General features: G+C 47.8%; 1 protein-coding gene across 1 annotated transcript in view; it reads right to left on the reverse strand.

Annotated features, from left to right (window-relative positions):
- LOC110368138 (mucin-5AC) overlaps positions 1 to 13045 on the reverse strand; it is a 36382-nt gene that overhangs the window by 17242 nt on the left and 6095 nt on the right. Inside the window, exons 3-8 of the mRNA XM_036135077.1 lie at positions 9113 to 9198; positions 5839 to 5966; positions 5590 to 5715; positions 5302 to 5492; positions 5129 to 5220; positions 3252 to 3382 (exon numbers count right to left, since the gene is read on the reverse strand). Coding sequence (XP_035990970.1) covers positions 3252 to 3382; positions 5129 to 5220; positions 5302 to 5492; positions 5590 to 5715; positions 5839 to 5966; positions 9113 to 9198 — 754 coding nt within the window. The remainder of the gene's footprint in view (positions 1 to 3251; positions 3383 to 5128; positions 5221 to 5301; positions 5493 to 5589; positions 5716 to 5838; positions 5967 to 9112; positions 9199 to 13045) is intronic.

Here is a 13045-nt window from a genome sequence, read left to right on the forward strand (position 1 = left end):
TGGTGGCGTCTTTTGCCCATGGAGCCCGGCAGGGCTCAGCCCGAAGAGGCAACATGGGTCCCCCTTCCAATGGGCTCACTACCTGTCGGAGGGGCCAAAGGGGTCGGGTGCATTGTGCAACGGGTGGCAGTAGAGGGCGGGGACCTTGGCGTTCCGATCCTCGGCTGCAGAAGCTGGCTCTTGGGACGTGGAATGTCACCTCTCTGGTGGGGAAGGAGCCTGAGCTTGTGCGCGAGGTTGAGAGGTTCCAACTAGAGATAGTCGGACTCACCTCGACGCACCGCTCTGGCTCCGGAACCAGTCTCCTTGAGAGGGGCTGGACATTCTTCCACTCTGGAGTTGCCCATGGTGAGAGGCGCCGAGCTGGGGTTGGCATACTGGTTGCCCCCCATCTCGGTGCCTGCACGTTGGGGTTTTCCCCGGTGAACGAGAAGGTGGCCTCCCTCCGCATTTGTATGGGGGGACGGGTTCTGACTGTTGTTTGCGCTTATGCGCCAAACAGCAGTTCAGATTACCCACCCTTTTTGGAGTCCTTGGAAGGGGTACTGGAGAGTGCCCCTCCTGGGGACTCCCTCGTTTTGCTGGGGGACTTCAACGCTCACGTGGGCAATGACAGTGGGACCTGGAGGGGCGTGGTTGGGAGGAATGGCCCACCTGATCTGAACTCGAGTGGTGTTTTGTTGTTGGACTTCTGTGCTCGTCATGGATTGTCCATCACAAACACCATGTTCAAGCATAAGGGTGTCCACATGTGCTCTTGGCACCAGGACACCGTAGGTCACAGTTCAATGATCGACTTTGTTGTCGTTTCATCTGACCTGCGGCCGTATGTCTTGGACACTCGGGTGAAGAGAGGGGCGGAGCTCTCCACCGACCACTACCTGGTGGTGAGTTGGCTCCGATGGCGGGGGAGGAAGCCGGTCCGACCGGGCAGGCCCAAACGCACTGTGAGGGTTTGCTGGGAACGTCTGGCAGAGTCCCCTGTGATACGGAGCTTTAACTCCCACCTCCGGGAGAACTTTAAACACGTCCCGAGGGAGGCGGGGGACATTGAGTCTGAATGGACCATGTTCCACGCCTCTATTGCTGAGGCGGCTAGTCGGAGCTGTGGCCGCAAGGTTGTCGGTGCATGTCGCGGCGGCAACCCTCGAACCCGCTGGTGGACACCAGCGGTGAGGGAAGCCGTCAAGCTGAAGAAGGAGTCCTACCGGGCTTTTTTGGCCTGTGGGACTCCGGAAGCAGCTGATGTGTACCGGCAGTCAAAGCGGCAGGCGGCTCGGCTGGTCGCCGAGGCAAAAACTCGGGCGTGGGAAGAGTTCGGAGAGGCCATGGAGAAAGACTTCCGTACGGCTTCGAAGCGATTCTGGTCCACTATCCGGCGTCTCAGGAGGGGGAAGCAGTGCAGTACCAACACTGTTTACAGTGGGGGTGGTGTGCTGCTGACCTCGACTCGGGACGCCGTGCGTCGGTGGGCGGAATACTTCGAAGACCTCCTTAATCCCACCAACACGTCTTCCATTGAGGAAGCAGAGCCTGAGGACTCTGGGTCAGGTTCTCCCATCTCTGGTGCTGAGGTTGCCGAGGTTGTTAAAAAGCTCCTCGGTGGCAAAGCCCCGGGGGTGGATGAGATTCGCCCTGAGTACCTTAAGGCTCTGGATGTTGTGGGGCTGTGTTGGTTAACGCGGCTCTGCAACATTGCGTGGACATCGGGGGCAGTTCCTCTAAATTGGCAGACTGGGGTGGTGGTCCCCCTATTTAAAAAGGGGGACCGGAGGGTGTGTTCCAACTTCAGAGGAATCACACTCTTAAGCCTCCCTGGTAAGGTCTATTCAGGGGTTCTGGAAAGGAGGGTCCGTCGGATAGTCGAATCTCGGATTCAGGAAGAGCAGTGTGGTTTTGGTCCTGGCCGTGGAACACTGGACCAGCTCTATACCCTCAGCAGGATTCTGGAGGGGGCATGGGAGTTTGCCCAACCAGTCTACATGTGCTTTGTGGATCTGGAGAAGGCATTCGACCGTGTCCCCCGGGGGATCCTGTGGGGGGTACTCCGGGAGTATGGAGTACCGGACCCTTTAATAAGGGCTGTCAGGTCTCTGTACGACCGGTGTCAGAGTCTGGTCCGCATTGCCGGCAGTAAGTCGGACTCGTTTCCGGTGAGAGTTGGACTCCGCCAAGGTTGCCCTTTGTCACCGATTCTGTTCATAACTTTTATGGACAGAATTTCTAGGCGCAGCCAAGGTGTTGAGGGGATCCGTTTTGGTGGCCTTAGGATTGCGTCTCTGCTATTCGCGGATGACGTGGTCCTATTGGCTTCATCAGGGCGTGATCTACAGCTCTCACTGGAGCGGTTCGCAGCCGAGTGCGAAGCGGCCGGGATGAAAATCAGTGCCTCCAAATCCGAGACCATGGTCTTGAACCGGAAAAGGGTAGAGTGCCTTCTCCGGGTTGGGAAGGATGTGCTGCCCCTAGTGGAGGAGTTCAAGTATCTTGGGGTCTTGTTCACGAATGGGGGGAAGATGGAGCGGGAGATCGACAGGCGGATTGGTGCAGCGTCTGCTGTGAAGCGGGCGCTGTACCGATCCGTTGTGGTGAAGAGAGAGCTGAGCCAAAAGGCGAAGCTCTCGATTTACCGGTCGATCTACATTCCTACCCTCATCTATGGTCACGAGCTTTGGGTCGTGACGGTAAGAACGAGATCCCGGATACAAGCGGCTGAAATGAGTTTTCTCCGTAGTGTGTCTGGGCTCTCCCTTAGAGATAGGGTGAGGAGCTCAGTCATCCGGGGAGGACTCAGAGTAGAGCCGCTGCTCCTCCACGTCCAGAGGAGCCAGTTGAGGTGGCTCGGGCATCTGGTCAGGATGCCTCCTGGACGCCTCCCTGGTGAGGTGTTCCGGGCACGTCCCACCAGGAGGAGGCCCAGGGGAAGACCCAGGACACGCTGGAGGGACTATGTCTCTCTGCTGGGAACGCCTTGGGATTCCTCCTGAGGAGCTGGCCCAAGTGGCTGGAGAGAGGGACGTCTGGGCCTCCCTACTGAAGCTGCTACCCCCGCGACCCGACCCCGGATAAGCGGAAGAAGACGGACGGACGGACGGACTTTTAGCTCCAACTGAACAGGCTATTTCAGCTTTTATTGGGCTAATTTTCATACTTATTCACTAATTTCATTACTTATTTTATTTTGTTGGTTTACCTCATTAATTAAAATGGAAGTTATAACTTCAACTCTATTTTCAACAGTCATGAAAAACCTGGGAGGTGGAGATGAAGCTGGTGAGATCGTCCAGAGTGATAAACGTGATAAAGCTGCCGATGTAGTTGACAAACCAGGAGGAAGAGCTCAGTTCTGGATCTCTGGGATCGTAGCATCTAGCTCCGGAACCTGAGGAAAGAGGGACGTATAACCAAAATGTATTCATCTCGCTATCTGAACAGTTATCATAGAATTGCTTCACTTAGAAATGTGTTGAAGATTTCATATCAGGTTCAGAAATGTGGATAACTGGCTTCGACAAAGTTTTCCCAACATATTTAGCTTTACAAGCACAAACCTAAATGTATTTTCTTGGGATTTGATAGCCAGATAAAGGCTGTAGTGAAATCAAGCTTTTTCCAGTTAAGGAAGCTGGCAAAGATCAAATCAGTCCTTCAGAGACAGCATTTTGAGACAGTAATCCACTCGGCTGGATTACTGTAATGCACTTTATATGGGGATTAGCAGGTCCTCAATTGCTCGTCTTCAGCTGGTACAAAATGCTGCCGCACGTCTTCTAACTGGCACACGCAAGTATGAACATATCTCGCCTCTTTTAGCTTCACTTCACTGGCTACCCATCCATTTTAGGATTTATTTTTAAATTCTTTTATTTACGTTCAAAGCCTTAAATGGCCTTGCCCCACTTTAGCTCTCTGAGCTGCTGCACCCCTACAGCCCTAGCCGATCTCTCAGGTCAGCTGACCAGCTGCTCCTGACAGAGCCTAAAGCACGGCTTAAGCTCAGAGGGGATCCAGTGTTTTCCGTTGCAGCTCCAAAACTTTGGAATGGGTTGCCACTGCACATTAGACAGGCAACTTCTCTGTCCCGTTTTAAAACTCTTCTTAAAACACACCTCTTTTCTTTGGCTTTTGACACCACGTAGAGCGTTGATTTTATGTATATACATGCATATTTTTATTCTGAGCGGGCAGCGCTTTTACTTATTTTTATTTATTTTATCTCTTTGTGCAGCACTTTGGAAACCTTGTGTTTGTTTAAACCGTGCTATATAAAGAAAGTGGATTGGATTGGATTTATATGATACATATCTATATAAACTGATTTATAGGTTTTGCTGGTTGGGCCCTGTCTCTGGCTTATTCAGAAGAATATTGGGATTGTTAACTACCTTTGGTGTCTTCATATGAAAGACTTTGCTACATTTGGTCACCCTAATCTTGAATTCTGTGAAAAACCTAAACTCAATTTGTCGGTCCTGCCAGTTCTTCCTGCTATTGAGTCAAAGAACTGCTGCAACACTGAGACTTCTTGGGTTCTAGGACCTCAGGGGTCTCTCCGGTGTATCTTCGCTGGTTCTGACCAACACTGGTCCAATCTGCAGACACTTTCTTTGCCCCTTTAACCTCCAGTCAGCCTGCATGAGCCTTGTGAGTCCTTTGGTCAATCCACAGGATTTGGTTCTAGGCCATGTCAGGATGGGATTTGGGCCACCTGATTAAACTGTTGTTTTGTCTCTTCATTTCACTCAAGGTGTTTAAAATGTCTCTGAGGCCTGTCACAGACCTCTAGATTTATACCCAGATTAAGGTGCAATCAGATGGACCCTGTTGACCCTGAAGTACAAGATTTCTGCCAGCAATTTGTTGTGCTTGACTTTATTTAGGGATGTAAATATAAAGGGAGCTAAAGGTTAAATGATTTCTTGATTTTTCTTTGATGTTTGTTAGTCCATTAATCTCAAGAAAGCATTTATGTTTGTTCCCATGTATCACTTAAAAATAAGATTTTTAATCTCTGTGGTGACTTCCGGGTTAAATAAAGGTTGAAATAGTTTGCTTTTGTATCATCTACCCCATGTAGGACTACTGGCTAAACAAGAGCATGAACAAACAATGAGAATTAAAACCTCACCAGCTCTCAAGTAGCTCCTGATGGTGGGATACACATCTTCCTGTCCAAACTTAGATCTGTTGTAGGTGAAGATTTTTCCCATAAAAAACACCCTGTTGAATAGAAAATGACAGAAAGTTTGGTTTCATGACTTTATTTTGGTATTGTTATGATATTATGATTCAAAAACTTACAGCTTCTGGAAGGCGAGACATGAGGCGTTCTGGACCTCAGTAGAACTAATGAGCTCCTTGGTGAGGAACCTCAGGTAGTCCTTCAGGCGTACGTTAAACCACAGATCAACCTCAGATCTGCTGCTGCTGCTCAGAGCCAAGGGCCACACACAGGGGAGGATGGTCCTCCTCACATCATCTGGGACGTCCTCCTGCAGGGGCACCCATTAATGACACGGTGAGGAGAACCCACACAGATTACCACTGAGATGATGCTACAAACATGTTAAACTGACGAGAGGGACATACCGACTGTAGGAAGGTGGCGGTGTTGTTGTAGTGGCTGAAGATGATGCAGACATCTGGACTGTTATTAATTACCCCCGGTTGACTGAGGAGTTGACCCAGTTCTGAGGTGCTGATGGTGTTTAGGAGCTGGAGAAGAATAAAAAGGTAACATGGTTTAAATCTCTGTCAGATACATCGCTTTCATCGTCACATACTCAAACTACACCAATCTTCCTCTAGGTCTGTTTTCAGCAGTTAAATAATGTTCACCTCTGACTTGCGTGTCGGTGGCAGGAGAGAAATGAGCGTCGACACATCTGGAAAGCCGAAGCTGAGGAAGGTGTTCTTCAGGAAGAGGTAGAAGCTTCCACCGCTGTAGCACTTCAGCGGCTTTTGATCTGTTTTAAGCAATGTATAGCATCTTATTTTGGGTACAAATGAGACATCAGTGTGGAGAAAAACAATCTAGATGTTTTTCTGTATTGGTTACTTTGGAGCATTTCTCAGACAAGTTTGGAAATTCTCCAAACTTTTGAGTTTTCATGTTTAATCTTGGAGCAAAAGATTAGGGTTTGAGAAGGAGATCTTTCACCCCAAAACCTTGAAGTTCATCGCCAAAGGAAACTCCTCAAAATACCAGAGGAAGCATGCAAAAAGCAGCTCAGCAGTTAGCAGAATGTTTTCAGGGCTATGAAAAACAATTAAATACTAGTTAAAAGTTTGTTTTTCAAAACTTTCAAGTTTTATTGTGTATCATAACCCTCCTCTTTTACATGAGACCTTCCCAAGAGATATTGTAATGCTGTTACAATACAATATCTCTTGGGAAGATTATTGCATGTGTCCTGCTTTGTCTCTTAGTTTTACTGCATTGTTTCTCTACAACATCGTGCACCATTGTGGCTGCAGGAGGTAACAAAGTCGTCCTGTAACCAGCAGACAGCCAGTTCGAGCACCTGCTCTGACCATGCCCTTGAGAAAGACACTTCCCCCTCTTTGCCTGCTGTCAGTGGCAAAATGCCCAGTGGCGCTGATTGTAATAGTAATATCATCTTTATTGTCATTGAAACATACATTACAACTAAATGTGTTCTCTGCTTAGGGGGATGGGTTAAAAGCTGCCATCAGGTGTGAATAGATGAATACGCTGTGAAGAGCTTTGGGGTCCTCAGGACTTTTTAAAACGCTACAGAAGTTCAGGACATTCACCTTATCGTTGGATCAGAAAAGTCTTAGAATCACTAAATATTTTGATTATTTTATACACAAAATAACAATTGACAATTGTCTTTATTTTGAGACATGGAATAAGGATTATAAAGTGGTACCTAGTTTAAAAGGTAATTCCTAATGTATTGATCCAAAGGTTTCTGGCACAACTTCACCGACCATTGTCTTTGGGTGAACTCTGTGGAGCCTTGCAATCATGTTTCTTCAGCCATTGGGCTTTTTCCGCCTGCCTATAAAGTCCATATAGGGGCGACAGTGGCACAAGAGTTAGGGATTTGGTCCTGCAATTGGCACGTTGCTGGTTTGATCCCCCACTCCGACTGTCTCAGTCGTTGTGTCCTTGGGCAAGACACTTCACCCGAATTGCTTGCTGGCGGTGGTCAGAGAACTCGGTGGTGCCGATGTTTGGCAGCCTCATGTCTGTAAGTCTGCCCCAGGGCAGCTGTGGCTACTAACACAGCTCATCATTGTGAGGGTGTGAATGTATGTGAATTGGTGAATGACTGATTACAGTGTAAAGTGGTTCGTGGTCGTCTATACATATACAGGCCATTTAGTCAGTGACGTGCAGTCAGGGGAGGCAAGTGAGGCCAGGCCTCACTTGTCATCATGGAAAGAAAGAAAATATATAATAATGATAACATAATATAAATTGTGATTCACTCAGTCATTTGTAATACGTTTTTTTATTTAATTTCCTTATTTTTTATCATATTCTCGTTAAAATCGCAGACTTTTCGCTATTTTCCATGTAAATCCTTGGTGGCGCTTGATAGTGAAGCCGGTGAGGCCGCAGCGAGCTTGGCCTCCCCTGGGATTGCACAATCCCATGTTAACTGCGCTGGCTTCCGTTCTGTGAATGCATCTTCCTGTCTCTAGATCATAAATTCAATTGTTCAAACAGTTATGAACTGATTTTCCATAATTTAATGTATGTGAATCGCTTATTGTGTTTTGGTCATCAAACTGTGTGCAGATAACATGTTTTCGTGCTGCTGGGCGATCATAACCAGCAGAGAACTGGTTGTAGGTGAGGCCGGCAGTTCCTTGGCCGCTAGGCAGGGGGCGCTCAAGGAGCACCGCTCCTGATCCTAAAACACTAGAGTGACAGCAAGTTATGGATGTTTTATTAGCGAGTTATGCTAAACAAGTAAAGCACTAAAAAGACTCTAAACATCCAGCGGGAACAGGACTGATGAAGGAAGGCTTTCCTCCCTGGCAGTGAGCTCCACTGAGACTGAGAGAGTTTTAAAACTGAAGAAGATAAAGAGAACTTTTACCGGAAAATGAAGATATTTTTGTTCAGAAAGAGCGCCGCATGGACTTCATTTATAAGTAGAGGTAAGACAGCCATAATTATTCATGTTTTGTTTTTGTAATGAAATGTGCGTAATGTGGATTATAGTTTTTGAATGTGTTACAAATGCAGAAATCCATCATAACTCATAAACTGTTACCAATCAAATAATTTAGTTTTATTTATTTTTTTCCATCAATGAATCAATATTTTTCCATGTATCTTGGTGAAGTTATTTGGCTCAACCAGTCTCCTTCAGCACTTTGCAACGAGTCTACTCTGTAAAGTGTATTTATTTGTAAATCTGACTCTGATGACGTCAGTGCCTCACCAGCTATGAACCCTACCGCACGTCACTGCATTTAGTGTTTACCATTTATCATATTACAGCATTTGAACATAGCACAAAGTGCACCGGTCATTGTACGGCACGCATATTCAGGCTTTTGAAGCCTTGAAACCAAATCATGCGAGCCGTATGTTCACGTCCGCTACCTGCTCTCCACCCAAATTATAGTGACAGCTGGGTTTGTTTGGTAGCTAACATTTAAACTCTTATGACGTACGCAAGCGTAAATGCAATGCAGATGTCGCTTATAGTAGAGTGACTAAGAAAGGAGGTAGGAAAAGAAGCCTAGTTCATTTTCGGAAGGCTGTACCACCGGCTTTGACTCTCATCATTCATGTGCGTTTCCGTCACATAGGACGTCAGAGTTAAAGGCTGTCTGAAATTGGGACAGCAGTTCAATGCTCCTTTCCTCCCCACGATAGAGCTCCGACTGTTGGCCCCACGAAAGGAGCCTTAGTCCTTGATGCGGCTGATCCAGGTTTGACTCCAGCCTGCAGTCCTTTGCCGCATGTCTTCCACCTGTCTCAGCCCCCCTTCCTATCAGCCACCACTAGTGTCACAAAATCCTTTTACACACACACACACACACACACACACACACACACACACACACACACACACACACACACACAAAGAAAATCAGAAAAATAAATATTTTTTAAGCAAACCTTGGAGCAAGTGGGCAATATTTTTGTGGATCTCTGTCTTTGTGTCATCGCTGAATGTCTTCAGTACGCTTTCAAGCACTGAAATCCTGAAAAAGATTTTAATTAATTTATTAATATAAACAAGCAAACAATATCATGAAGTACAGGTACTCATCAAAAGCTTTAAATATTGTATAAAACTGCAATATGTTTTGCCTGTCAACTCAGAAAGTGAAACTCATATATTATATAGAATAATTATATAGAATGATTACACATATTTTCCAGGTCTTTGTTTCTTGTTTGATAATTATGCCTACAAAAAATGAAAACCTGAGATTCAGTGTCTCAGAAAGTTAGAAAACTGTGAAAATGTTCATGATTGGATACTCATGGTGTCACACCCTAATAATCTAATCCACTCGAAACACCTGAAAAGTTTTCCTGAGCCTCTAAAGAGTCTCTGACTCTGGGTCAGTAGGTAACACAATCATGGGAAAGACTGACTGGACAGATGTCCAGAAGACAGTCATCAAAACCCTTCACAAGGAGGGGAAGCCACAGAAAACTCAATGGCCCTAAGTGCTCTTCCGAGATGAAAGTAAATTCTGGATTTCATTTGAAAATTAAGGTCCCAAAGTCTGGAAGAAGTGTGGAGATGCTTAGAATCCATATTTCTTGAAGTCCAAAGGGAATTTTTCACATTCAGTGATGATTTGGGGAACCATGTCATCTGCTGGTTCTGGTCCACTGGGTTTTCTGAAGTAAACAGTTAATGCAGCCATCTATCAATTCTAGTGGACTTCATGCTTCCTACTGCTGACAAGCTGTAAGGAAATTTTATTTCCAGGAGGATTTGGCACCAGCCCACACTGCCAGATGTACCTAAAGCTAGTCCAATGACCATCATGTTCCTGTTCTTGATTGACCAGCAAGCCCCCCTGACCATAACCCCTTAGATAATCTCAGGGCTGTTGACAAGAAGAAGATGAGAGACACCAGACACAACAAGATAAGTGACCTGAGGACAGCTATCAAAGCAATCTGGGCTCCCTGAACAAATCAGCAGAAACACAGGCTGATGGCCACAAGACCATGGTGCATTGATGCAGTAATTACTGCAAGAGGAGGCCCAACAAAGTGTGCAGTGTAAAGAAATGGACTCACTTTTCAGAAGCCTGACATCTGTGCATAAAACATCCTCTTTTGATTGGTTGAATGCAGGCCTTCTAAATAATTTAAATACAGGCCTTCTGAAACATTCTAAATGTGACAGCAGCACCCCTGCTCTTTGGTCTGTATCTATAGTCAGTATGCATAATATTAATAAACTCCTAAAAAGTAAAAAAACAACATAAAATAACTTTATTTTTTATATTAATGGTGTGGTGGAAAATTTACTCTGCTCATAACTTGGAGCAGCTGCAGTGTGTATATTTTTTGTCTTTTTCTTGTTGCTCTGCCTTTCTGACTGCGTTCAGTGACAGAGACCCCTCTGAATAAATTTGTAAAGAAAAAAATGCGTCTTTCTTTATTTTACTGAATGGTGTTCTCTTCCTCTTTGATAAAGATAAAACCCCCATCAATGGCTTGATATTATTTTTGCCATATGAGGTTTATAGGTGGCTAAAAGTACCATGTCCTGTCTTTCCAGAGAGAGAACGTTGTGTCTCCGTAGGCAGTGAATATTTTAATTATGTCGTGTTTTACTCTACAACGTACCTGCTGCCGGGGGTCAGAGGCCCCCGTGGTGCCGATGTATGGCAACCTCAGCTCTGTCAGTCTGGCCCAGGGCAGCTGTGGCCACTAAAGCCGGGCGTACACTGTACGAGTTTTTCCCCTTTTCGGGCCGATTCTTCAGTCGTGCGAGCATTTTTTGAATCGGGCCAAATTTCAGCTTGATCGTAGAGGGGGGGGAGGAGGGGGACTGGCTTCTCACGACTACCTCCCGATCAGGAATCGGACGATCGGTGAAAATCAAACATGTTTGAAATTCAGTCGGCTGTCGTGAGGTTTTCGTGAGCGCATCCTGCTGTTCAAGCAGAGCTACGAGGGGGCGCCCTCCCCTCCTCTCCGTCCCCGCCAGCGGAGGGAGGGAAGCGGGCGTCCCTGAAGCGACCTCCGGCCGGTGTTGGGGAGGGCAAGCCGTCCGGTCCGCGCAACGCGCTGGCCGCCTGTTTCGGCACTCCTCCGCGGTCCGCAACGCGCTGGCCGCCTGTTTCGGCACTCCTCCGCGGTCCGCAACGTGCTGGCCGCCGCGGGGTGGGGGGGTGCGGGCCAGGCGACCTGCCGTGCTGCGCGGCCGCCGGTGCGTCTCGTCCCTCCTCTCTCCCCTCCTCTCTCCCCTCCGTTCCCCTGACGCCCGGTGCCTCCTGCGTGCCTCGCCAGAGCTGGGCTCGAACCCCTGCTCTGGGTCCCTGTCACCCACCGTCGCTCGCCTGCCTCTGTCCCCACAGCGAGCGGTCCCAGAGGGGACACGACGTACAGTGTGAGCAGTCCGGTCTCGTCCGAGCGTCGCGCCGCACAGATCGTGAGCGGTAAACTTTTTAAACCCCGCGGTTCCGTCTCACAGTTTGAGATGTATATAAGTACCACGACTGAAAAACTCGTACAGTGTACGCCCGGCTTAACAAAGCTCACCACCGTCAGGGTGTGAAGGGGTGATTGACTGACTATTGTGTAGAGCGTTTTGTTGTCGTTGGACTTGCTAAAGCCCTATAAAAGTATAAGCCATTTACCATTTACTGTTCACCATTTACTCTAAATCTAATGAATCTCTATGAAATAACAGTTTCACTTTCTGAAATGACAGGATTAAAATATTTCACTTCCATCCATTTATCCGTCGGTCGTCTTCCGCTTATCCGGGGTCGGGTCGCGGGGGTAGCAGCTTCAGTAGGGAGGCCCAGACGTCCCTCTCCCCGGCCACTTGGGCCAGCTCCTCAGGAGGAATCCCAAGGCGTTCCCAGCAGAGAGACATAGTCCCTCCAGCGTGTCCTGGGTCTTCCCCTGGGCCTCCTCCCGGTGGGACGTGCCCGGAACACCTCACCAGGGAGGCGTCCAGGAGGCATCCTGACCAGATGCCCGAGCCACCTCAACTGGCTCCTCTGGACGTGGAGGAGCAGCGGCTCTACTCTGAGTCCTCCCCGGATGACTGAGCTCCTCACCCTATCTCTAAGGGAGAGCCCAGACACACTACGGAGAAAACTCATTTCAGCCGCTTGTATCCGGGATCTCGTTCTTACCATCACGACCCAAAGCTCGTGACCATAGATGAGGGTAGGAATGTAGATCGACCGGTAAATCGAGAGCTTCGCCTTTTGGCTCAGCTCTCTCTTCACCACAACGGATCGGTACAGCGCCCGTTTCACAGCAGACGCTGCACCAATCCGCCTGTCCATCTCCCGCTCCATCTTCCCCTCATTCGTGAACAAGACCCCAAGATCCTTGAACTCCTCCACTAGGGGCAGCATATCCTCCCCAACCTGGAGGAGGCACTCTACCCTTGCTGGTGAAGGTTCTCAGTCATCCAGGTCATGGTCATTCCAAAAAAGTAAAAAACAGAGCAATTGGGCTTGTTTTCCGTAACTGAAGACGTTTCGCTTCCTCTCCAGGAAGCTTTCTCAATTCAAAAAGTCTGGAGTAATGTGGAGTACCAAGCTTTATACTACTGCCAAACAAAGGCCTTGTAATGGCTTAGATAACATGCAAATACAACCAAAACAGGTCCACCCCTTAGTAATGGGCGGTCGTTAAAGCCATTAAGCCAGCAGATTGAACCGAAACTGGTCCACTCCTCTGTAATGAGGAGTTGTTAGGGATGTTATTGGCCTGGTTTAAAGGAACGACTCTACCCTTTTCCGGTTCAAGACCATGGTCTCGGATTTGGAGGCACTGATCTTCATCCCGGCCTCTTTACACTCGGCTGCGAACCGCTCCAGTGAGAGCTGTAGA

The sequence above is a fragment of the Fundulus heteroclitus genome, unplaced genomic scaffold, assembly GCF_011125445.2.
Source record: "Fundulus heteroclitus isolate FHET01 unplaced genomic scaffold, MU-UCD_Fhet_4.1 scaffold_99, whole genome shotgun sequence".
NCBI classification, from domain to species: domain Eukaryota; kingdom Metazoa; phylum Chordata; class Actinopteri; order Cyprinodontiformes; family Fundulidae; genus Fundulus; species Fundulus heteroclitus.